The sequence below is a fragment of the Ips typographus genome, linkage group LG6, assembly GCF_016097725.1.
Source record: "Ips typographus isolate SLU linkage group LG6, UJ_Ityp_2.0, whole genome shotgun sequence".
NCBI lineage: Eukaryota > Metazoa > Arthropoda > Insecta > Coleoptera > Curculionidae > Ips > Ips typographus.
The window spans coordinates 10004824-10030440 of NC_138427.1; the positions used below are offsets into that span (position 1 = coordinate 10004824).

General features: G+C 34.9%; 4 protein-coding genes and 2 long non-coding RNA genes across 11 annotated transcripts in view; 2 read left to right on the forward strand and 4 right to left on the reverse strand.

The window, feature by feature from the left end:
- The window catches only part of mub (poly(rC)-binding protein mub), a 57981-nt gene extending 46691 nt beyond the window's left edge, over positions 1–11290 (reverse strand). The window contains exon 1 of one of the 2 annotated variants that reach the window (XM_081982559.1): positions 11148–11290. The gene's annotated coding sequence lies outside the window, so the exon portion shown is untranslated. The remainder of the gene's footprint in view (positions 1–11147) is intronic. The other variant, XM_081982560.1, reaches the window with a different exon arrangement.
- On the forward strand, positions 11172–11690 carry LOC145731031 (uncharacterized). The gene is made up of 2 exons (XR_014178727.1): positions 11172–11330; positions 11405–11690. It is a non-coding gene; the product is annotated as an uncharacterized LOC145731031 (long non-coding RNA).
- Positions 11691–13958: 2268 nt separating this feature from the next.
- LOC145731027 (fatty acid-binding protein-like) lies at positions 13959–15511 on the reverse strand. 2 transcript variants are annotated; one of them, XM_081982596.1, is made up of 5 exons: positions 15493–15511; positions 15241–15374; positions 15014–15186; positions 14776–14883; positions 13959–14209 (listed from the first exon to the last, which is right to left on the reverse strand). In XM_081982596.1, the coding sequence occupies exons 2-5, from the start codon at positions 15305–15307 to the stop codon at positions 14147–14149; spliced, it is 411 nt and encodes a 136-aa protein (XP_081838722.1). In that variant the 5' UTR covers positions 15308–15374; positions 15493–15511; the 3' UTR covers positions 13959–14146. The 2 variants fall into 2 exon arrangements, with proteins under 2 accessions (XP_081838722.1, XP_081838721.1); XM_081982595.1 differs by lacking the exon at positions 15493–15511 and having other exon boundaries at positions 15241–15466.
- Positions 15512–18079: 2568 nt separating this feature from the next.
- On the reverse strand, positions 18080–18690 carry LOC145731034 (uncharacterized). The gene is made up of 3 exons (XR_014178730.1): positions 18569–18690; positions 18443–18513; positions 18080–18385 (listed from the first exon to the last, which is right to left on the reverse strand). It is a non-coding gene; the product is annotated as an uncharacterized LOC145731034 (long non-coding RNA).
- Positions 18691–18694: 4 nt separating this feature from the next.
- On the forward strand, positions 18695–22917 carry LOC145730995 (uncharacterized). 2 transcript variants are annotated; one of them, XR_014178724.1, is made up of 16 exons: positions 18695–18969; positions 19042–19186; positions 19236–19367; positions 19425–19484; positions 19859–19954; positions 20011–20193; positions 20250–20356; positions 20407–20628; positions 20683–20877; positions 20982–21290; positions 21524–21692; positions 21751–21870; positions 21920–22084; positions 22140–22301; positions 22373–22528; positions 22584–22724. XR_014178724.1 is itself a non-coding variant. In XM_081982544.1 (16 exons), exons 1-16 carry the CDS (start codon positions 18895–18897, stop codon positions 22764–22766), a joined length of 2496 nt encoding a protein of 831 aa, XP_081838670.1. In that variant the 5' UTR covers positions 18703–18894; the 3' UTR covers positions 22767–22917. The 2 variants fall into 2 exon arrangements, 1 of the variants encoding a protein (XP_081838670.1); XM_081982544.1 differs by having other exon boundaries at positions 18703–18969; positions 22140–22318; positions 22584–22917.
- LOC145731012 (lipase member H-like) lies at positions 22916–24698 on the reverse strand. 3 transcript variants are annotated; one of them, XR_014178725.1, is made up of 7 exons: positions 24266–24696; positions 24086–24197; positions 23883–24031; positions 23577–23825; positions 23301–23522; positions 23084–23221; positions 22916–23029 (listed from the first exon to the last, which is right to left on the reverse strand). XR_014178725.1 is itself a non-coding variant. In XM_081982576.1 (7 exons), the coding sequence occupies exons 1-7, from the start codon at positions 24309–24311 to the stop codon at positions 22978–22980; spliced, it is 987 nt and encodes a 328-aa protein (XP_081838702.1). In that variant the 5' UTR covers positions 24312–24690; the 3' UTR covers positions 22916–22977. The 3 variants fall into 3 exon arrangements, 2 of the variants coding, with proteins under 2 accessions (XP_081838702.1, XP_081838703.1); XM_081982576.1 differs by having other exon boundaries at positions 23084–23240; positions 24266–24690; XM_081982577.1 differs by lacking the exon at positions 22916–23029 and having other exon boundaries at positions 23083–23221; positions 24266–24698.
- Positions 24699–25617: the final 919 nt, after the last annotated feature.

Genomic DNA, 25617 nt, shown 5'->3' on the forward strand with positions numbered 1-25617 from the left:
TACATCCAATAGCAACGCTCAAAGTTAGCTACGTCATACTTAATTTGGAAAATAGGAAAATATTGATTTTTATTGGTTGATAATACTCACGTCATATTTTCTGGCTAATGGGCAATAGCTGGACATATTCTTCTTAATGGGGCTGTTCCTAGATTTGGGAACGCCATCTGTACTTTCTAACTGATAGAGAGATGTTGCACAACAACTATCATATTCTTCTGATTATTAATTTGAGATTTTTTCTGCAAAGAGACCTTCTATAACATTGTTACGTCACACAATTTTACTTTGATTTTTGCTATGTGTATTCAAACATTTTCTCGTGCTCGTAATCATCTATAAAGTTGTCCGACTCTCATTGTGACCGGTTTGAATTTACTTTTGGGTCCAAATTAATAACACGCTCTTGGGAGTTTAGAAACTGGGAGAAGGAATAATAAACTGGAGCTAGTTTTGTGAACTTTAAGGTTGCTTACATTAGAAATTTGTCGAAAAGTTAATAAAACATTGCTGCAACTCCCCTGATATTAGGTGGTTTTTAATTATATTTTTTAGCAGTAATGAAATTGCCTCGCGGGGCTTTCTTACCTAAACGCGTTGAGGAGGGGAATATTGCGGCTTGAATGGCGTTTTAATACAATATTACCATAATATGTATATGCTGCTGCTGTATATGCTCAATTCCGTGGAAAATGAAGCGATGCAAATTTCAGTCTTATAATCGAGATTGCTGACAAGCCAAATCCCAAATTTGTGGCCCATAAGAGGGATTATGGAAATTTTTGTAAACACTTTACCCAGATTCTAGGTTAATACGATTTCGTTTAGACAGGCTGATTAAAACTATGTGCAGAATCATTTTTCAGTTGCGCTAAACTAGTATTTTTAGCCACGTTCATTAACCAAAAATAACTGGAAAATAGACATTTCAACCGACTAACGACCAAGAAATTATCCGGTTAATTGTTTCCAGTCATTTTATTGGGTCTTATTTTTGTGTGTCGTATAATTAAAAACTTGTTACCAACGTGTACATGTAACATAAAGTTGGTTTTCCCTCTTCCAAATCTGAATTTTTCCGCATCAAGCAACTTGATATGTAGGCCACAACCTTTTCCATGGTTAACAAGCAAGTTTTTGCATTTTAATGAGTAAAACGTAGTAGTAGTGGATCCTGTTACAAATTTTCCTTTAACCCCCTAACAAAATTTCTCAGATACAATGTTGTTTCTTAATAACTTAATCCATTACGTTGTTTTCCTAAAAGTTCTTGCGTGAATTCAATCCTCACAAAGTAAATTGTGTTACCTGGCGTTAGGATTAACTATCCGACCAATAAGAAAAGTTTATGATAAGTTCCGGCCAAGCAAAGCACGAAAGGATGCATTATTAATGTTTTGAGGGTATCCGACTCGTTTGCTTCTATCGATCTCCCCTTTCAAAGGAGAATTATGTTCCAAGTAATTAGACAAAGTTGTTTTCAAGGAAACATTTTCGCTCTGGTAATTTTTCAACAATTTTCGAACCTAAACCTCTTACGCACTTAATATTCTTGGCGTTTAAACAAAGACGAATAAAACCTGAAATTGTTGACATAAATTTAATTCACGGAAAAGACTTTATGGAGTAACTAAGAGTCTCAGTAAAAAATCCAGAGCTGGCAAAGTTTAGCAGTTTTGGAAACTTTCCCAATTTGAATAAAACAGGGCATTTATGAAGCCATCCACTTTAGTGCGGGCTTTCAAATTGAATATTTTATAAGGGCGCGACTGGAAATGTTATTAACATTTCAACAGTTTCACCTGTTTAATTTAACAAATAACCTTTAAGCGCATCACACAATTGTGCAGTTTTTCCAGCTGGAAATAGATCGGTGCTTAATTAATTCTAAAATCCGCCAATTAGTGCCTTCAATCCGACCGACGTATCTAATGAGCAGCTTTTGGGATGTTATCGCAGTACAGGATCCACTCGGTGGAATTTCTGACTTTGCGAATTAATTCCAGATTCACCCTCTTCAACACTCGATTTCGTATCTCCGTTTATCATGCTAATTAAAATGGGATGTCCGAATGAGAATATCGCTGATTTCACGTCGACTCACTTATTTTTAACGTGTTGGTAATTAATACTCGATTTTAACAAGTTTAGTGCAAGAAAAATTAATTTCTTAACAAAAATGTGTGTCATACTTTTTGGAATTATGTTCACGACTGGCTTAATAATTTTGATTACTTTTTTTAACTAACTCCAGTTTTGTTTTGCCATTTATTAAAAACGTGCCAGAAAATCCAGTTTACAAAATTTCTATAATATTTTTGGCTCTAACTTATTCTGGTTAGAAGCTGTGACACTCCAAAATATGAAAATATCGTATATATAATAAAATGTGTATATATACCAACAAAACAAGAGAAAAAAACAAAGGAAAACAACAAACAAATTACACAGCATGGTTTATGTTGTTGAAAGTGCTTACAGTACCTAATAACTTACACTTATGCACAATATAATAACAAACCGTCAAGTGTACTTTGCCACTCCCAGAACACAACTATATTGAGTTACTCCAAAACGTAATTAAAAGAAAGAAAAAACGTACATGCTGAAGAAAATTCTACCTCAAAACAAAAACATTTTCCTCTCTATCTCGTAACGCGAGTTTACCTATGCACGCTTCTTGACTCTAACTATATGTATGCCATTTGTATTTGCTTAAGGCATTTCGACGAAATAAGGAAATATTACGAGGCTTTTAACGTTCAGCTTGTCCTAACCCGATAAATTTACTATACAAAGCTTATTGACGTTACTAAAAAACTCCAAAAGTTGAGAAAAAAACTATAAAAATGTTCAATTTGATTAAAACTAAATTTCACATTTTGTTCTAATTTCCTTTAAAATGGCTCTTAAAATTCCGAGCAGAAACCGACGGGAACACTCCACTAACTAAAAAAAAAAACTCAAACTGGATAAAGTTAAATAACCGAAGCGAGCTGTAACAACTCAATTAGATTTTTAACCGTATTAGTGATGCCATTTACTGTGCTTTTTGCGCTGAAACATCAAATTTGGCACGGAAAAATGTACGTCATTCCTGGATTACTGCGAAACCTTTTTTTGCAGACATCAAACCCACGAAAAGCTAGATAAAAATTCAAACCGTCGCGCAAATTTATATAAAACATTTGAAACGTCTGAGAATGTCGGCGGCTGATGTCTTTTCTTTGTTCGTTCAGATGAGAGTTATTCCAAAAAGAAACGTTAATTGTAAAGTTTACGAGGAGGATTCGGATACTTGGAAGGTTTTCGTACGTCACAACTAGTAAAGAAAATATTTTACTTTACCAGGAAAGTTTGACCGGTAAATTACTGGTAAATTGCAAATACTACGTTTCTGGCAGTTCAAACTTTTCTCCCTGACTCTACCAAATTTTCTAGTGTTTTTTCAGGATATTGGATAGGAAATTTAATGAGGATTTCAAAAATTTGCTTAAAACAGTTATTTTCTCACTCCAAGTAGGTTTTACAGGCGATTTTGTCCCTGACTGTCATTTCAAACTTTGACACTGCTATTTTCGCTGACTGTACTAAAATTTTTAATGTTTTTTCAGGTTATTGGATAGGAAATTTAATGAGGATTCCAAAAATGTGCTTAAAGCAATCATTTTCTAACTCCAAGTGGGCTTTACAAGCGATTTTTTCCCTAACCGTCAACTAACCGTTTCAAACTTTGACACCAATTTTCTCCCTGATTTTACCTGACTTTGTAGTATTTATTTATGTCATTAGATCCAAAAATGTGCTTAAAACATGATTCAGTAACTCCAACCTTTTGTTTTTTTAAACCGTGTTCAAATTTTAGATCACAATGTTTTATAAATTTGTTGCACGAAACTAGTTTATGCTAAATAACTCAGAAACGGTAACAATTTTTAAGTTAGGTTAGGTGACAACGTAAACATTTTTCCAAATTTTTGACACTTGAGTTGACCTTATGCTGAAAGCTTAAAATTGATTTTCTAAGGTCAGGTGACTGTTTTTCCAAATTCTGATAAATAAAAAATTATTTTTTGAATGGTTGTCTAAAATTACGGGTTATATTTTCACGTTTGAGCAAATCTTCTGTCATAGTAACCAAGTTAGCACGTTGTCAAACAAACACCTATTATTTAAAAAATTGGTATTTTAAATTTACACACTGGTAAAATTGTAAGGACTACGTCACGTGACTTTGATAATTCAATTTTTGAGCATGCAACACTGTAAAAGCCAGTTGACATTGTCAAAAACAGTCACGTGACCTTCAAAACGCAGTTTAAACTTTGGAAAATTGTTAAATTAAATTTAGACAGTTGTAAAAACTGGAATTGCAAAATCCACGTCACGTGACTTTGATAAATCAATTTTTGAGCTTGCAACACCGTAAAGGCCAGTTGACATCTGTCAAAATTAATCACGTGACCTTTAAAATGTAGTTTAAATTTTAAAAATTTGGTAAATTAAATTTAGAGTATTTTAGACAGTTGTAAAAGCTGACATTCTAAAGAGACACATAACGTAACTTTGATTATGCAATTTTAGAGCTTACAACACTGTAAAGTCCAGTTGACACCTGTCAAAAACACGTCACGTGACCTTAAAAATGTAGTTCCAATTTTGAAAAACTGGTAAAATATTATTAAGTTACAAAAAAAATGCAAAAGACCAAAAATGTTTCTAATCAACTTCTTAACTCAGCACCGTAAGTTTGCATGACCGATTTTATTTCCAGTATACAGGGTGTACATGAAAATTATGGTGATTGAGTGTTTTTTTTGCTCAACACCACTGGAAAGAGGAAACGGTTAATTTGATTGGTTCAACCTCCCTGAACTCACAAAATAAACCGAGTTTCATGCTGCTTAAATTTCAAACCGCAATCAACCCAGTTTTTCCTAAATAACTGGAAAATGGTGTAAGTTACAAAAAATTTGCAGGAGAGCAAAAATGTTCGTAAAGAACTGCTAAACTAACCTCCTGAAGCAAATTTCAATTAGACCCATAAATTTACTGGTAAAATTGCTAAATTTTTCTGTCGCACTTAATTTTACGGTAAATTTACCCATCACTACTTGTGCTCAATATGCATTTACCTGCCACTACTAACTTTCTATTCTAGGCGCTAGATAATATGTTAAAATGACTTGACCGAAGGCTGGGGGAAAAGTTTCCGGGGAAATTGGAAAGTTACTTCTCGCTCCGCATTATATTTTAGAGCAAAGATTTCTAGTTTTCGAGTTTAGTCAGTAGTTGTCACGAACAAAACTTGGAATTTGGTAAACAACACAGTTCCCTTTTAAAGTTTGAGCTAGTTTGAAGAAACTGCATTGAAAACTGACGTTAACAAGCGCAACAGTTTTATATAATTTCAATATCTGTCAGTTTGATTTTACTCTTATAATTGCGTAGAATGCTATACTGGGTGGTCAAACAAGATTATCATGAATTAAGTACAACTTTTTGAAACTTTATATTTTTATGGGACTAATTTTGGTATCTTTATTTCTTCTTTACGTCTCTCCGTTTAATTCTTCTTCTGTTAGTCTGGTAGAAAACTTTTTTAGTGCAAAAATTTTATTTTCAAATTTTGGCCTAAAAAAAGCTCTTTAAAATGTTTCATTTTTCAAAAAAATTGAAAGGAGGTATTAGAAGTCTTTTTTTTACTACTTTTTGAAATTCAATATCTCGGTAACATGAAGAGCTAGGAAGGCCAGTTTTGTCTCATTTTGTAGTATTTTACTTAATAGTTACAGCAAAGGGTATATTTATACCAATTTTTTATAATTTTTTATTTTTGATTTATTATTATGTCTTAAACTTATTAGCAGTTTGTGTTACCTGAAACACTTCCACTGAATATCCTCAAATTTTCCCTATTTTTCCAAACTAACATTAATATTTTGTCTGTCAGATGATGTACATAATTCAGGTGATTATGATTGACGTTTTATTTTTCTAACCGGAGAATTTAATGTGTTCAGTACATCATACTGAAAAAAGAAAAAATAGCTTTTAGGCCTTCCTTGTCTATTTGCTAAAATAAAAACTAACAAACTTTGTTTTTCCAAATTATTCCATTCAATTCTTCTCTGAAAATGTTTTCATTGTTTGTCTTTGCTATTAAAAACTAACTTGAAAAGTAGTTAAAGTTTGGTAAAGTTTTCGGGTGTCTTGCGAATTAACCCTGGTGGCTAATTTGCGGAAAAGGTCCTGGCTCCCAGAAAGGTCATTAATATAAATAAAGGCTTAACAGACTATCGACTTTCCTCTCATATTAAGGACAGTCAGAGAGGTAATTGTAATAAATGTTTCAGTTCTGGCGTATGTGGCAAACGAGCTTTTAAACGAAATGGACCAAAAAGAATGGTTTCTCTTTCTGCCTCGTTATTACGTATGGTTGAAAATTACATTCTACTTCTGGCTTTGTTACTTTTTCAGGTTTTTTGTGCCTCTTAAGTAGAAAATTGTGCGAATTTTAACGGTGGAAATTACAAAACAATCGATCAAACGTAATGTGGAAAATTTTAATCCGGTGGTGGATTATAATTCGAGCAAGCTTTGTTACATATTATTGGTTGCAGCTTTTTTGTGTTAAATTTGCATTTTTATACGTTTTTAATAACACTCGTTACAAATTTGTTTAACAACAACAACAATAATAATCAAAGTCTCATCTTATCAGAAGAAAAACCTCAAACACAATATAAAACTGCATATTTTCTTTATTCTGTCGAATAAAGCACATCTTTTGTGCCCTTAAATTTGAACAAGCACACAACGGTGAACCAGTTACGTCCTCTTTCGTATGAGCTCGGTGAGAGATCATTTTTCATGGATTTATGTATACACAATGTGTTCCTATCGGAAAATTTTATTTTTCAGCGAATTCAATATAAAAGATATTGAAATCTGTGTTTCGTTCGCTAATTGAGTTAGGGGCAAGTGAATTTTATAACTGAGATAAATTTAAACCAGTTCCTCTGTTCTGAACCAACAGGACAGCATAATGGCTATACAAGAGAGTAGTAGTGACGTAAAGTCGTTGATGTAACATAAGAAGAATGGATGGTTTATATAGCATTGTCCCCGGTAGCTGTGAGGATATCTCGAGGGGAAACTAAGTGTAAATGTGATAAGTAGCCGAGGATAATGAATTTCAGTAACGTTAGAGTAGAATGCTCTTTTGTTGTATTGAACTGTTGGTTTATGAAAGCTTGGTTGGATCGATAGCCATTAATGGTAAAATGTTAACAGAAATCGTAGATCTACATATGCAGCATTTGAGAGTGATTGCAAAAAAGCTGATTTTCTTGATTAGTTTTACAACCACATAAGTTTTACGCGTTTTGATAAAACAACCATTAAAAATATGTTGCTGTCTTTACGAGAGTGAAACCGCCAAGACTGTGGATATTAAAACTTTTAACGACTTTAAACTTTTACCATCCAACATTTCATTTTGATATTTTTATTGCCTTAATTCTGCACTTTCCTGTTGCATCCATTTAGTTGGACCGGGACAAATTCCAGGTACAGCCCATTAAACTTTTCAATTTACAGCTCCTATTTTGAACTTTGCCTAAACCGGTAAGCGGCTTTGCGTATTTTGTTTTTCTATGTTAATGTCCACGGATTTACCTTAATTAGATTAAACTAAGTAGTAAAGTTTTGACTGTCGTACATTGTACAACACCAGGTGGAATACATTTTTTCTGCACGTACAACACGTAGAGACTTTGATGGAGTTTGGTTTACTTAGATTTACGATGTAGCCACCGTAAACAGATGTTCAGATTCGTTTTAAAGGGATTACCAAGTTACGATCGAACACTTTTAGAAACTCGCTGTGTTTGTTGTGTGTCGCAAATAATAATTATCATTATTATGCTTTGTGCAATAATACATATTTATAGCCCATCGAAATAGTCGAATGTAAATTGAAACGCAAACATTATTTGGCTTTGAATCCAGACTTTTAATTTTATTAATTGCACCCTGCGTATTATGCGGTATTGGGTATTGCTTTCCACTTTGTCTAACTTATTTCAGTGTTGTATTGAAATTGTAATAAAACAGGAATACCAACGATTTATCAAAAAGTCTCCTCCATAAAAATCTACGACATTCTTGCTAAAGGTTATTACATTCATTTTAGCGATTTCATAATGCGGCTTGGAATTCAATCTTCGCAGTCGCTTTCGCCAATTTTTCATTCAGATTCTCTTGTAGAATTTCCTCTGGAATTATTATATGTAAGAGATAAATATTCAGTAAATTGCTAGGGTGACGGTAATTTATACTGCTTTTTTTTCTTAATTAAAAAGTTTAAATAAACATTTTATTTAACACCGTTTTTCTCCCTGACTGTATCAAATTTTGTAGTGTTTTTTTAGGTTATTGGATAGGAAATTTAATGAAGATTCCAAAAATGTGCTTAAAACTGTCATTTTCCCCCTTCAAGTGGGTTTTACAGGCGATTTTATCGCTGACTGTCCTTTCAAACTGAGTTTCTGGCAGTTCAAACTTCAACACCGTTTTTCTCCCTGACTGTATTAAATTGCGTAGTGTTTTTTCAGGCTTTTGGATAAGAAATTTAATGAAGATTCCAAAAATGTGCTTAAAACTGTCATTTTCCCACTTCAAGGGGGTTTTACAGGCGATTTTGTCCCTGACTGTCTTTTCAAACTGAGTTTCTGGCAGTTCAAACTTCAACACCGTTTTTCTCTCTGACTGTATCAAATTTCGTAGTGTTTTTTCAGGTTAGTGGATAGAAAATTTAATGAAGATTCCAAAAATGTGCTTAAAACTGTCATTTTTCCACTTCAAGTAGGTTTTACAGGCGATTTTGTCCCTAACTGTCCTTTCAAACTGAGTTTCTGGCAGTTCAAACTTTCTCCCTGACTGTACCAAATTTTGTAGTGTTTTTTCAGGTTATTGAATAGGAAATTTAATAAAGATTCCAAAAATGTGCTTAAAATTGTCATTTTCTCACTCCAAGTGAGTTTTACAGGAGATTTTGTCCCTGACTGTCCTTTCAAACTGAGTTTCTGGCAGTTCAAACTTCAACACCGTTTTTCTCTCTGACTGTATCAAATTTCGTAGTGTTTTTTCAGGTTAGTGGATAGAAAATTTAATGAAGATTCCAAAAATGTGCTTAAAACTGTCATTTTTCCACTTCAAGTAGGTTTTACAGGCGATTTTGTCCCTAACTGTCCTTTCAAACTGAGTTTCTGGCAGTTCAAACTTTCTCCCTGACTGTACCAAATTTTGTAGTGTTTTTTCAGGTTATTGAATAGGAAATTTAATAAAGATTCCAAAAATGTGCTTAAAATTGTCATTTTCTCACTCCAAGTGAGTTTTACAGGAGATTTTGTCCCTGACTGTCCTTTCAAACTGAGTTTCTGGCAGTTCAAACTTCAACACCGTTTTTCTCTCTGACTGTATCAAATTTCGTAGTGTTTTTTCAGGTTAGTGGATAGAAAATTTAATGAAGATTCCAAAAATGTGCTTAAAACTGTCATTTTTCCACTTCAAGTAGGTTTTACAGGCGATTTTGTCCCTAACTGTCCTTTCAAACTGAGTTTCTGGCAGTTCAAACTTTCTCCCTGACTGTACCAAATTTTGTAGTGTTTTTTCAGGTTATTGAATAGGAAATTTAATAAAGATTCCAAAAATGTGCTTAAAACTGTCATTTTCCCACTTCAACTGGGTTTTACAGGAGATTTTGTCCCTGACTGTCCTTTCAAACTGATTTTCTGGCAGTTCAAACTTTCTCGCTGACTGTACCAAGTTTTGTAGTGTTTTTTCAGGTTATTGGATAGGAAATTTAATGAAGATTCCAAAAATGTGCTTAAAACTGTCATTTTCTCACTCCTCGTGAGTTTTACAAGCGATTTTGTCCATGACTGTCCTTTCAAACTGATTTTCTGGCAGTTCAAACTTTCTCGCTGACTGTACCAAATTTTGTAGTGTTTTTTCACTAATAAATTAGTGAAGAAACCGTCTCATAGGAGGTAATATACATGGTGTCTGTTCTAATGGTGGTTTTATGGCAGCCATATGAGATTTTTACATATTTCAACGGGGTAGTTTTTTCTGATTACCTTGATGTGTGTTAAGGTTCAGTTTTGCAATTTAGTGAAATTAATCAAATTTATGTTTGAGTAATAAGTGCCTTGAAAATAGTAGCTCAACCATTCTGTAAATTATTAGATAGTCACGTGACATTAGCCAAAAGTCGCGTGACCGCCTCTGATTTTGTAATCATCGTGTCATGTGATTTTTAGATTGTAACGCGTTTGGATTAGAAATGTCAAATGACGAAACATTGTACTTTCACAAAGAATGCGTTGGATATGAATGGTATCAATCAAAGCGTTTCAAGGTTTGTTCATCATCTGACAGTTTGTCACATGACCTCTCTGTGGCCAAAGGCAGTCGTGTTCTATTGTAGGACTTGCAAACCACCAGTGTATTTTGTAATAACAAAAAGTCTTGAAAACAGTAAAAGACTAAATGTTACTACATACTTGTGACATTCAAAACATTTTTACTTTTCAATTTTGTTACGTCACGGCATATAACTTTGATTTTTACCATAAAAGTTTAAGTACTAGGATTTAGTTACTATTACTGAGATAATATTTCTGGAGTAAATAATTTTCAATTAAGTGCCGTTATTTCATATTTTGTACAAAAATTCTCAGTTTTCTTAGATTAGAATGTTCTGATTGGCGTGACTGACAACTAATTACTTTTGAAACTGACATTTTGGAGGTTTTGCACTAAACTATGCTATTAGCAATTTTGTTGGTTTGTATTGTTTTATTGTGGCAACCGTAGAAGATTGATTGACGTTTATTTTTAACTTTTATAAAATTAGCGCGCTAATTCTGTTGCGCTCACTTCGAACTTAGCTAGTAATTTAATTAAGGAGCATTTGAAAAGTCAATTAAAAGCCGAACCGCATTATAAATAAGTCCGATCTTATAAATATATTGTCATCCTGGCATGGAAACGCACTTTCCCGAGTATGAGTCACCGGTAAAAAATGCATCCCCAGGGACCAAACAAACACACAAAAAACTATACGAACATATACTTACCGAAGTTGTCGCAGAATTATTTCGCGCCTGGAACGTTTTTGAGCGTCTCCCGAAATAAACTTTCTAAAAGTGGACTTAAACTGTTCAAAACTCCTTTCGATCTCCTCCTTTTCGTGGAAAGTCGAAAAACGAATTTTTTTTGGGACAAAAAGCCTCTAAATTCACTGGGTGCGCGTTACTCAGGTAAGTGGACTTTACGGACAAGGGAAGGTTTCGGGAACGAAAACGTAAACCGTTCTATTCCGTTGCCCACTTAGGACTGAAGCGAGATAGCGCAAACACCAACAGGGATGCTGGGACGGCGTCGCGACGCCTCGTCAACGGTCGTCTTTCTCTTTTTCATCGTTCAAAAAAAAAAAAGACAGACTGATTTCACGAAAGTCGAAACATTTTTACCTGGATAAGGTATGTGATTTATGCCGGGGTTATTATTATGATTCGTCGGCAATATTTCATGGCTGATTTCCGAGGATCCACTGTAATCGCGTTAATCAAATCGATACATATTTAATTAATTTTATCGAATTTTTTTAAAATTTTTAATTTTGTCTGTTTTTGTAAACATAAAATTACTATTACTACTACTCAGAAAAAAAGCCTCAAATTAGAAGTCTTAACACCTCGTCGGGATGCAACTTTTATTATCTTGGCAAAATATCATCAAGACATTCTTAACAACTAATCTAAGACAGAAGTGAATTCATGTCGTCATTGTCACTTCACTCCTGGGACGAGAGTACGTAACATTCAATACAAATAAAGCGTGAATATTCCCTCGTAAATTTTCTGGATTCCCATGACAGAAGGCAAATATCCAAGCCAGATCCCTACCATCAATAAACTGCACCCTTTCTTGACAATATCATATAAATATAAAATTCTACATATCCAGGAATGTAGTAGCTTTCCTGCTTTTTCTTCCAGTCACGTTCGAGGGGAAAGCGTAGGTAACATTTATGAGTGCTAGATTTAAGGTAAAATTTTTGTTGTTTATATAAATTATTAGACACACTGCAAAATGTTGATTGTTTTAAGGTAATTGAAGAGGATTTATCACCAGGTAAATTAAATACACGTAAGCTGTATGAACGTTCGTCAATACTATCTGCGTCTGACAGGGCTCTCGTACAAAATCATTATCAGTGTGTATTAGGGCCAGTGGTGTCCATTATATAAAGTTAATTGGGAAATATAGAACAGGGAAGAAACCGCGTGTGTAACTTTCCACTTTCCACATTAGTGAAGCAATATGTGTTATAGGTCATATTATCCATATTAATCTAGGCGTACAGTGAAAGCTACCAATTAGAGGAAATAAACGTTTGCCAGATATCACATTGGTTTTGGTTATAATGCCCAGTCAGTTAATTTCGGAGCCTGTCGCAACTGCCCTTCTGCCAGCTATAAACGTACATTTTAATACCCGCATTAGGGCATCAAAAATAAGCCACCCCCCGTAATAATAATGCAACATTTCTGGATTGCCTTTATAATGAGAAAAAAATCCTTCTAAAATTGTACGTGTAAAATGAAATAAAACAACAAAAAATGATTTTTTTTTCAACCAGGTATGTAATAACGTTATTTCTTATGTGTAAACCAGGTGGAAAGATGAAAATTACCTGCTTTTACTTTCCACCCGGGTGGAAAGTACTCACTTTGACAGCTGGAATGGATTTCCCGTCCCCAAATTAGTCAAAAATGAGTACCATAAACCCTAGTGAAATCGGACTGGTTTTGACGTTATTAGCTGTCAAAGTGACAGATTAACAATAATGCATCTCAAGCGTTCTTTATCAAAACAAAACTAGTGAAGGGTGGTTTTTGACTAATTTTGGGGCGCCCAATCCATTGGTGAAATCACTTTTTTGATATCTCCTCAAATAACCCGGAAATCGCCAGTGTCTCATATGTCAAAATAATTTATAAAATCTTCTAAACGTGTAGTTTTAGAGTTTTAGTAGTAAAATATACAGTGTTCGCTTTTTGAGCCTTAGAGTTGCGGAATTCGCAGCTCAATCAAAGGCCACTATACAACTTGAGTAGATATAGTCCAAAAATTGTGAAAAATTAGTTTTTCTTTTTTCTGGACGCCATATTGAAATTTTAAATAGTGCTTCTGATTACAATGATATGTTATGATTAAGTCTTGCAACAAGTCCCACGTGATATTTTTGCGAACTGCAACAGATTGATCATGTGACCAACGATGATGACCTAATCCATACAGTCTTTCTAAAATTGGAAAAATTACATTTTTGGTTAATAGTGCCTCCGTTTGACCTAATTGACAGAAACCTATTTTGGCAACCTTGCTCTTGTTTTTAACACTGTTTAGTTTATTATTATATTTGTATATTATATTATTTAGGTAAGGTCTTGGTTGTTAGATAGATTAGATAGTTATCGAAATCATGAAAAGTCAAAAAGAGTAAATCTACAGAGTGACCCATTGAAAGTCTATTTTACGTATTGATAACATTTCACAACTTCGTAACAACATACTCTGGTTGTTTTGATTTATATTGGACCATCCTGTATAGGAAGGCAGGTGGTCTCTCCGATGTACATCAAAGAAAAATGTTATTAATTTTGGTAGAATTAATTCCCCCTAGTTACGTGGAACAAAAGGGTATCCAGGTCAGCAAAATACGAGACAACCCTGTGTGTTGTGCAATATCTTTTAATTAACTCTACCTGGCTTGTTCGCTACGTCCGCCCTCAGGGGTTTCTGATTGTCGTTTCGATTTTGCCATCAAGAAATTCCACTAATATACAATAAAGTTGGAAATGATTACAATACTTTATCAGTTCAGTTGCCACCAATAAGAGTTTAATAATAAATGACAAGGGCAGTACAAAAAGCAATAAATATAGAGAAGAGCGCCAGAACTACTGTATACCCGTAACGTGCACACTTTAAAGACAACATTAAAAAAAAATTAATTAAAAATAAATTAGCTTATTAAAAATAGACTTCTCTTGGCATAATTACGCTTCTATGATAGTCTGGTGTAATATCGTTTGGCGATCGGTATGCTTTTGTTGTCATTCTCGATAGTCTGCAAAAAAAAATAATTATGATTAATTTTTCTTCTTTTATTATAATTAGTTTTAAAAATTTGTACCAAAAATCTGGAAGCAAATCTTTTAAATCACAAAGATAAGTCCTCACACTATACAGGGTGTCTCACGACGAGACAGACAAGTCTAATCCAACTAAAATATTTTCAATGTTATGACACTTCTAGTTATACCGAAAGTAGGCTTATTTTGAATTGAATACTATGTAAATTATTATATTTTTGAATACTAGCGATTTTAAAAAAGACATTTTCAGATTCTGATTTCACACATTTCATAATTACTAATTTTCTAAAAAACTCATTAAAATTTTATATTTAGATTAAATTATTATTGAAAGCTTTTTACGTTTTGCATTTACAATTTCCTGGATAATTCTGTATTGGTGTTAGCAAATATCGGATTTCCCGATTGATTCAAAAATGATCAGTTTACGCGAACTTCATCACCGTCGATTTCCAGGTAGCAGTTTTAAATTTCACTCACTTTTTTTTACAATTGAGTGTTAAATATAACTTTACGTGGGATAAAAATATATTCTTACCATAATCAAGCTTTTATCAAAAAATTCGTATCGTCTGATACCTCTCTCTGCCAATGTTCCTGTCGATTCGATTTCCAACGTGTGGTCGTTTATTTTTCTTGCAATGCTCTAAAAGGTATTAAATGGCACTTACTGGACTGTTGTCTAAATTTAAACGGAATCTCCGGAGCGTTACAGGATTCCCAATGGAAATAAGGAAATGGTTTGTATAATATAGTATAATGATGTTATAACCTACCTTAATGCGATATTCGACAGCTATAGTTTCATCAACCTCCTCATCTAGGAGCAGTACAGTTTTGTGATGAAATTCCCCACTGTAACTAATAAAAATCACTTCTTTATCTCGCACAATAATTTCTAAAGTTGGTTTCAGTTTATCCACATTCTTGGCACGTTCCTCGGCAATTCCTGATTATTACACTAATAATTAACCTTCAGTTAATTTTTAGAAAAATAGCTTACCTAAAGCAATAAGATGTTCATAAAAATTCTCATTCCGATCCAGAACAAATTTGCCATTAAACGACATTTTCGCTAAAAATTTGACTCTGCTAGACTCGTTACTGATAATGAACAGTTCACACTCAACACGTTATCTGGAAGTGTAAATTTAGTCACTCGAAATGGTAATCTAAACTAAATGAACGCAGGTGCGTTCGTAAAGTCATTGTGATAACAAAATGCAAAGTGGGTTTACACTTCCAGTTTGTTTACCAATAGTGAGGCATTCCAATAGCAGTAACTGTACTATTGTATAATTTAAACTTTATAATAATAAATAAAAAAAATGCACCATTTATTCACAATTTAACTGAATTGTCCTCAACAAAAAAAACAGTAAAGGCCGGAATTTTCCAATTCCATATGTCAATAAAACCCTCTTTTCCCCCCCGCGCCAACGTTTTTTGTTCACGTTTTTAATGGATTTTATAACCCAATCAGAAGTATCAGAGGAACGCCGTCTGACAGGCCAATACCAGTGTCAACAAAAGGCGATATGACGTCCACTGTTTGACGAACGAACTAGTTTCACCCAGAATTTACGTGTGTGAGCGCGAGAGAGAGATTGGAAATTCAATTTCCTTGAATTAGTTCTGTTTGAATAGCGAATCTGTCATGTAGAACGTAGACTGAACATTCAATATCAATTCCGTTTTGTATCGAGTATCTTGAGTTCATTTGATGTTTTTTGTTGCTTTGGGTGTCGCAAACAGTCATAGGAATAGGCTATAAATGAAGTGTTTTATCGGTGCATTTCACTTTATTTACGTCGAAAAGCATATTTTGCCTTTTATACATTTATTTAAAAACAGGACATTGTTGGCGTGTTTTAAGATGAATTAAACTTCATTAAAGTAGTCCTAAACTTTCTAACAAATTAATTGAGTGAGGCAAAAACAATTTTTTTGAAGATTTATACACCAGAACGGTGTAAACCCATGCAATCACAAAAAAATCCAACCGACTGCGCCACTTTTTGTTCCTATTACACGTTGATGCTGTAAGGACATTTCAACCAGTTCAAACGCCTTCAAATTTTGATGTTTGCTTGCAAGTAGTATATTCTATTATACTATTGCCAAAATCCAGATCCGAACAGTGTAAACAGCATTAACACAATGGCCTCATTTCTGCCTTTAACTGGCCCCACAACTTAACCTCATACGAAATGTCAACGGAAACAGAAATACAGGGGGTCAAAGTTATTTTTTTAATTTGGTCTTTTTTAAATAACTCATGAACAACTTAGAACTAATTTGATTATAAACTCAGTTTTAAGAGCGCCAATATTCAATGGCAAGGAATGCGGCCTCAGATAGATGGATCAAGCACGACAATTGCTTTTCACCCTCCCATCGCTGTAGACCAAAGGGACAGGGCGGGAAGAGGAAGTAAGTCTCTAAGAGTCCAGAAATTTTTCCTTTCGGGAAGTTCCCAGAGTTGCATCGGCATCCTGGGAAAAGGATGCCCCCGGTGACGGAGGCTCTTCTGGCTCCCTTCTTCTCCTCCATTTCTTCTTTCTTCGTCCGCTCGTCCATCTCTTAGGGTCTGGTGAGTGGGGGATGGTTTTTCCCCAAAGCGTGGAAAAGTGCCAGGAGTGCAGTCAGAGCCCAATTAGCATCGGAATAACTGCGGAAAGGTTCTACCCAGATTTTGAGAATACGATTCTCACCACCCGGGGGGAAGGTCTGGGGGGAATTGTGGTCCTCTTCTTTGCTGGTTGGTCCTGTCCTGAATGTCAGTATGTGAGGTGGAACTTATATCAGTACTTATCTACTGTCTTAGAATGACGGCGTAATATTGGAGAATTAGGACTGTATTGCTGGTTGCATATTTGTGAGAGACAGTAGTTTGTTATTGGAGAATTAGGACTGTATTGCTGGTTGCATATTCGTGGAGACACAAGTTGCAAGGCATCGCCCCCAAATAATTCGCTTTAAAAGTGACATAACTTTTTTCGGGTACACCCAAGTGACAACTGGAACCCGATCTGTTTCCCAGTATATTCTAGCCAAAAAAGGGAAAACCTAGTTAGTATCCCTAAAATTACCAATTTTCAAACTTCGTGCAAGGCTTCATCCTCCAAGAAGAAGACAAATTGCAATAATTATCTCCAAAACTTTTGATCTTATGGATACGAACTAAGTATACTTTTTTTGTTGAAGAAAGAGAAAATATTGTATAAAAGATTTACCAGAAAAAAGTTAGAGCGATTTCAAAGCAAATGATTTGTTGTAAATTACCTATAAGCTGGCTTAAAATTGAGTAGATAATCAAATTTGGCAACCGTAGAAACCTTCGATTACCTAATTTTCCTCTTTTCCTTTCTGAGGTTAGCTAAACTAATTTCTTCTTTAAAATATGTTGGTTTTGCTATTTTACTCAGCCTTTTTTTAAAAATTATGAGCACTTATACTTTTAGTTTATATTTTTATACTTTTACTCTACCTTTCTAACGTGACTTTTGACTTTAATAGTTAGTTAGTCTTCTTTCAAAATTTGTGTGCACTTAACCAGCTCAATTATGTCATTATGTTTTTCCAGTCTTCGTTTATGACGTTCTTTGAACTAGAAGCATCTTTAATATAGGTATGTTGGTTTTGAATATCAATCAGTGAGTCTTAGTTAGTTATCAAGTATATCGACATCATTTCAACCGGAATAAATTCAAATTAACGGTGAGATGATCATCGTATTATTTATAGTGTGTATACTGTCGAAATTGTAGAATTAGGCCGACCCTAAGGGGCAGAATTAACATCAAACAGTTACTTCATCCATAGGCAGATTTATCCCATGAGTTCGCACATCCGGAACTAATCGTCACAGTCAAAAGATTAGCATACGACCCAGTAATCAAAAGACGGTTATTTTTATATGCCCTAGAAGAAAATCGAATCGATAACTCACTCCAAAATCATTAAACTCAAAAAGGAAAAACGTATGGTCACCAATCCACACACGTATATCAACGTTCATAATTGAGGTGGTTGCAATCCTCTTGAGATAACTTAATCTTCTGGCAATATGCTTCGAGGAGACTATTGTGTCATGCCTGCTAATTAATTCAATAAGTTTGCTAATCCGAGTAAGGACAAACTAGAGGCTGCTAAGCCTTTGGAAATTAGTTCTCGATATCAGACTTAATACTAAACGTACTTACCAGAAAGTAGATAATTGGTGTTTTCGTTTCAATTATAATTCAGCCGGAAGATTTTAAGTGAATTACCACATCTAACGAAAGCTCCAGTTTAATATACAAAAGAGATAATAACAAGGATATTTTTACCCTGAGTGAAAGAATACTAAACAACTTTTTATGTGTAATATGGTTTAAGTTTTTGACTGATTAACCAGTGTGATTGATTTCTGACTGTATGACAGAAAATTTATTTAAACGTTGTATTGTTTCGTTCATGGCCGGATTTTAATAAAAATACCGTGAATATCAAAAAAATGTTTTAATTTCCGTAACAACAAAGCCCTTTTCATGCAAAGTGCCCCGCGTGAACAACGCACATTTTGTTTGGTCGATATATTTTAGGTCCGAATAAAGCTTTTAGCGCACATTGTTGTTCCGTATAAGAGCGATTTATATTTTTAATTCCTCCGAAAATGGAGGTAATGGAAGATGGAAATTTAATGGATAAAGTAAATATTTTAATTCAACGGGATATGGAATATTACAAGGTAGGTTTTACGAAGTTTTTTTACAGAGAGTCGTCATAGCGCAAATTTGCCAATAATCTGATCGCTTTCTAGGCCAAACAGTCGGTGTTACAGGAAACTATATGCCCGGGTATAATAGGTGGGAAATTAGATTTTCCCAGGTCGGCTTCATTTGCTGCGGTAAAACTGGCCGTATGGTGGGAGGAGGAATATGTGGCCGCTTACAGAAAACCCTCAGGTTCGAGTTTTGTAATTTCAGTGGATTTTGGCTACTCCACTTGTTGCAGGACTGTTTCAAAGAGTGGTCAAAGAAAATCGCGACAATAGCGACACTTCCGGAGCATGCGGCGGAATTGTCCGAACCTCAGATCCTTCAAAATTTATCTCAAATTTAAGTAAATCGGCTGATCAATTGTTAGGTTCGTGTTTTTTGACTGTAAAAAAGTAATAAAAGCATTTTGGGGGGGGGGTTTCAGAACACTTGCACGTATTGACTCAAGAGGCTTTAGATCATGCTGACCTAACAGTACTCACAGGTATGTACTGATTGTTCTCAACAGGACTGTTCATAGTTAGTGATGCTGACAGCTGCTTTTCTTGACCAATCACAAAATGTGAACTTAAATCAATGTTTCCGACAAAGATAGATGAAACTTTGTCACATGACCTGATTGATGTCTTGTGTTCTAGATTACGTCACATCCGCTTTGAACGACTGACATGTCACTTACAAAATTATTTTTATCTTTGTCGGGAGTGTTGTATAAGTACTACATATCCTTGACTTCCTCTGCCTGTTCCTGTTGTACGATTATTTTGCAAGTATGAATGAATATTAACCATCGAGTTGTAAAACAGTTAAAACTGGTTCCAGTGGTTCCGTTATTTAACACTAGACTCTATTTTGTAGGTACTATTGGAGCTGCGGCTTTATTAAAAAACTTTCTCTGGTTCTACATCCAAATGAAGGATAGCAAATCACCTTCCATGGAACCTTTACAAACAGGTCCACTAAACATTCACTACTATTCACAAAGTTTTCAACTACATTTTTGGGTACAGGATACAAAAAATACAATGACATGTGTGAAGCGCTCGCCGAACGTTTACTAGATCTGCACTGTCGTCTGCTTTCTTTGTACATTCTCCAAGATGCTGACTGTCTAGATTGGGAAAACGAAAAGCCCTTCTTCGAATCCGAACGTGGATCTTATATAATTCAAATGTGGTGGTTATACATGCAGGGTAGGTGTGAGATATTAAGTTTCTCCTGATCAATCATTCGAATCTTACACTTTGAGGTACTAAAGAGGATTTATGGACTACGGTGCCACCGAAAATGGCTCAACGAGTTTTCTCCGGAATGCTAAACGAATCACTTACCATCCTTACTGTCCGATACACTCAAGTATTTCCTCCTTTAATTTTATTAACCAACTTCTAATGTTCAACTTAAAGAGTCTACCAACTGAAGCAAGGACTGATTTGCTTTTGGTTGACGTGAGCAACTTACTTTTATGCGTCGCCCAGTTATTACCGTCAATCTGCGATTCGGCTAATGACTTAACGGGAAATCTACACACAATTAAAAGCAAAATTCTTAGAGACATCCACGTAAAATGCCAAGAATTGTACTCTTGTTTGTTGCTGAGAGGAGCCACCCTAGACACTTTACATAAAGTAAGTCCGGCCAAAAATTGAAAAGGGCGCAAATCCGGTAAAAGCGACTTTCAGGTGTTCAAAAAAGGTACAGTTAATGCACTTTTATTTCATCAAAAGCTCGAGGGTCCCGCCGCTTGGATTACCTTTGCTTTGCCCCATTTTTTTGAAAACTTTACGCCGGATCAAACGTGTAGTGCGGGATGGCTGGGATTAGAAATGATGGTTTTGTTGGCCCAACCGCAAGCTAATTGGGCTCTGTTATTAAAGGTATTTTAATACCTCTATAAGGCATTTGAGTAGAATTTTGTTGTTTGTAATTGATCCAGAAAAAGCAGTAATCTGAAAGCTTGTCTAAACTGAAACTTTTTAAGGTGTTGTGCAGTAACCTTCAAAAAATCCTTCGTTTACTGCTAAACGAATTCATGACAACCACCGACATTGAATTGAAGAAAACAACCAACCAAACGGCGGATTGTGGCAATTTTTTGTGTCCTGGTGATGGTAGCTGTCGAAACGTCGAAACGAAAACCACTACGCTGACCAATTTCCATTATTACGAACTGATAGCTGCAGTTTCGCAGATTTTGCTGCACGTCGGTGACGAGGACGAATTGAAAAACATTTTTGTGGTCGCCATTACCAGTCGACCCGAATGGGCTAAATGTTTCGAGAGACGTCACGTAATTATTCAATTTAAGGGTCGATTTTATATTGTCTGGTTAACCTAAAAAACGGTGTTGTCAGATCAGTGATATTCATTAAAATAAGCTTTTTCTTTATCTGTGTTGCGTGGGGCCAACAGCTTTTTATACTTCTGTGGTACATGATCTAGACTCTAGAGATCTCTACTTCTATACTTAATACTTCACTAAAATAAACGATTCAATTATCCATTTAACTAGTTTACCGTCAGGTTTGGAATCAAATCCGTTCTCCATGGTACGAGGCCGTAATAAATTTAGTTTGTCCAATATTGCCGGTTGTGGAGGAAACGGTAACCAATGCTTTACAAACTGGAGCAACGATGTATCAGGCCATGTCTTTGATTGTGGCATGTTTCAATCAATATTGGGATATGCTGGGTAAGTCCGGATAAACGTCCGATCAGGTTAATTAATTTCCGGATTTTCGCTTTTCTAGACTCGTCTTTAATACGAATTGCAAATATTTTCCAAGAAGTAATCCCGGGCGATGTTACACCTGTGAGTAATTCAGTTTTGATGCAGATTTTGATTAGCGCTTTATATTCTAGTTTAGTAGGTAAGTTATCGTTTTTTGACTGAATTTAGATTCTGGAGTTTTATTTTAGCCAAGTCAGAAAATTTGATAGACCAAAAAGAAGTCAAATTCCAAGATCAAACTGAACAATTGCAAGAATTACCTCGTAGAACTAGCACTTTATCGACTAATAGAGGGAGTATAGTGTCTACAGGTAGTGCAGCTCTTGCCGCTGCAGAAGCTTTATGCAGTATTGGTATTTCCTTAACACAATCACGATTAAACTGTATTTTGTAAGCGTGAAATCCTAGATGAAGATAACAAACACACAGACCAAATTGAAGAATTTCTGAAACATTGCGGTGAATACCAGAAAGATTCCTCAATTTTTGTTAACGCCGGATCTAAAAATATAGAGCAAAGTCAGCAAATGCTGGAGATTATTGTTAGTGACCTTTTGATGACTACGCAAGGTAAAAGAAGTTTAAAGGTTTTGGCCACTGTATAAAATAATTCTTGTGAACTAACAAAACTTCTTTTACAGATAATCTGGCATTTTATAAAATGCAACAGCGAATGGCTGTATAACAAACTAGGCGTAAGCGAAAAACCAGTATTGGATAAACCTAATAAAGTCCTGCGGCCCTCAGTGCCCTTGCTCCATCAAATGTTCCATATCGGTTATCGCCCTTTCGATCAGGTTAGTCCATTTCGCACCTACTATAAAGCAACAGCTTGTAAATGGACATTTCTAGCTTTTGACAAAGGAACTGAAACCGAACTGGCACAACTTACTGCAAACTCCATTGGGCCTAACTACCGAGAAAGTTTGGATGCAGGTGTCTTACCGTTGGGAATTTCAACAATCAGCGTCTCCCAAACTCTCTGCACACGACATTGAAATTGTGAATAATTTAACCTTGATACTCAAACAGTAAGGCCAGTTTACAACCCTTGTGTGATGGTGTATCTTTTTCAATATTCCCATACGTTTGTAGTTTGTGATTGGTGAAAGAAAAACAGCAAGCTGAAAGCTGATTTTTACCAAACCTCACACCATATAAAGTAATAAATACTAATCACCAAGCTGCTTTTTTGAAACACTTTAATTTTCTAACTCTGTACATATATACAAATGACCTAACTACATTAAATGTAGATCCCTGTAGAGCCAGTATCCAAGTAGTAATTTCCTTTATTCCTGAAAAATTTAAAAATGTTTAAGCCACAGTTAATAAATTGTGAACTAACTAACCTGGAATCAGCTAAATAACCTAAATAGGCAATATCGTTGTTTTTACAAGATCCCAGCTTGTAAAACAAATAACTATCACATTTTTTGGCCGGCATCAATTTGGGAGTTAAAATTGATTCAACGTAGAGCTGGTAAGACCTAAAGTGATTACAGAAAACTGCAAATTTTGGTTTCATTAAATTTGAAATTAAATATGTCAATCAATTAGGCAACCAACCCATCCAGTTTACTGCAAATCCATATCGTGCTATAATTTCAGGTAAAGTACAACCAGGTTGTTTGGTGCCACCATTAGGCCAGAAATTCAAGTGTCCAACTCCGTATTTCATGCCAAAAACTCCGGAATTGCTGTAAATTACGTCAACAAAGTCCGCATCACTTGGATCCAGACGTTCGTCCACAGGATTTTTGTTGAAAAGCGGTCCTGCAGGATCCAAAGCTAAAATTTCATAACACTACAGCGCTGTTTTTTCAATACTTTCAAATTACTAACCTGTTATTCTAGGTAGTTTACCACTTTTTACATACTGGCCGGTCATTCCCGCTATTTGCCCACCTAAACTTAAACCTATCACATGTAAATCTTGCAGTCTTAAGCCCTTTGTGACTAAATAGTCAATGAAATTGGCCGAATAACGAGCAATCGGTTTGCAATTTTGGGCCGCAGTGAAATAGTCCAAACCAGCTAACAGTCTTTCGTTTTGTACTAAAATTACGTTGTAGACTCCTTGTTGTAAATATGCTAAAATGTGATTTTGTTAGAAGTTTGATATTACAGTCTGGTTAGTATGAGTTAAACCGTTTTTGATGGACTGGGCATCGTCAGACTGATAAGACTCCACAAAACCGTGGAAAAATATTATAGTTTTGTAAAAAAAGTCGATTCCAGATCGTGTCAAGGAAGCATCATCGTCTGGAGTGATTATTTTGGAAGTATCCGGATCATCCCTACAATATTTCTTAGTTGTACTTTATTTTTTCTTTTTAATTTAATTTTAGTACCGTGTATACAAGTGAAACACTGTGTCTCTGTAAGGGTCAAATTTGGGGCACAATCTTCTGTTAACGCTCCATAATTGTAGGGAGAAATTTTGCCAGTGAACCAGTGGAGGACCTGTAGTAAATGCATTTAAAATTGTCACCTAAACACTGAAATTTTTGACAAACAAAACACAGACTTACCTGGTAAATTGGCCAGGAAACAAAACACCGACACACTAGCATTCATACTATAATTGTTTCTGGTGCAACAAATTAAACTAACGCAAACATTGATAATTAAAATCCAAAAGTGTATGGCAAAATTAGTGGTAGAAGTAAAAAAAATGAACGCTAATCAGAACTATGGTCAATAAACCGTGTGGCTGCTTATTGCCCAAGCATACATTTAGATTACCCGCTCAAAAAGCACGAAACCGCAATTTTTATTTAATATACCAAGTGAGAAAAAAACTATTAACCATTAAAAATTGATTATCTCTAACGGTTTTAGATGATAAGAGGTACAAGGTGAACTAATGCGGTACTGAAAATTCATACACCCTAATTGTTGGAAGAACCTTGTTTACTTAAGTGTTTTATCACCATGCAAGTAAATGACAGTATTTATTTTAAAAAAATAGGTAAAGTACTTAATTAGTAAATGTTAATGTTTAATTTAAATATTACACTTATCAACTTGAAAGTATCTGACATGTTAATGTTAATAGTTAATAATAATTATAATAATATAAAACTTATTATTAATTTTACTATGGTTTCTAAATGTTAATTGTTGGTCGTTTTGCATATATACATTTTCGATTTCATAAAAAATACGTTTTTACTTTTTTTGTCTTGTTTGTGTTTAAATTAAGCGCCTAAAAGTGCTAAATAGCGAGGAATTTTTAAAAATAACTAGGTAAGTGGCGGTTTTGTAAGATTTATACGAACTCCTATCTCTAAAATTCCCTACCAGAGGCCGTATCTCTTATCTATCCAGATCTCTATATCTCTCCGTATCTCTTATCTATCTCAGTGTCCCGCAGGGGTCTATAATCGATCCCCTATTATTCATCTTGTATGTAAATGAACTACCTTCCCATCTCTCAAATCTGACAGAGGTTCAATATGCAGATGACACAACCCTTCTTGACCATCATTATGCCATCATTGTAACACTGCTCAGCTCCACTGCTCTGCCGCCACTCTTAGGAAACTAAAAACCTATTTTGCTGACATCAAGCCTCTCTTCGACCCTATTTCTCCTCCGCAGAATCTCACACACCACTCCAATAGAAGTCTCCTGGCAGCATACATCTTTTCCAGTTCAAACTATCATATGGCCTATTATTCTGGGGAAATTCGACAGACTGGCAAAAGGTTTTTCTGTTACAAAAAAAGCCATAAGAATTATGGGCAAACTAGAGTCCTTGGACAGCTGCAGAGCCATACAACATATACCAATGTTTGGCACATGTAAAATCCACAATATCAGAATTTGCAACAGTAAGCAGCAGACATCATTATACCACAAGACACGGTGAAAACTTATT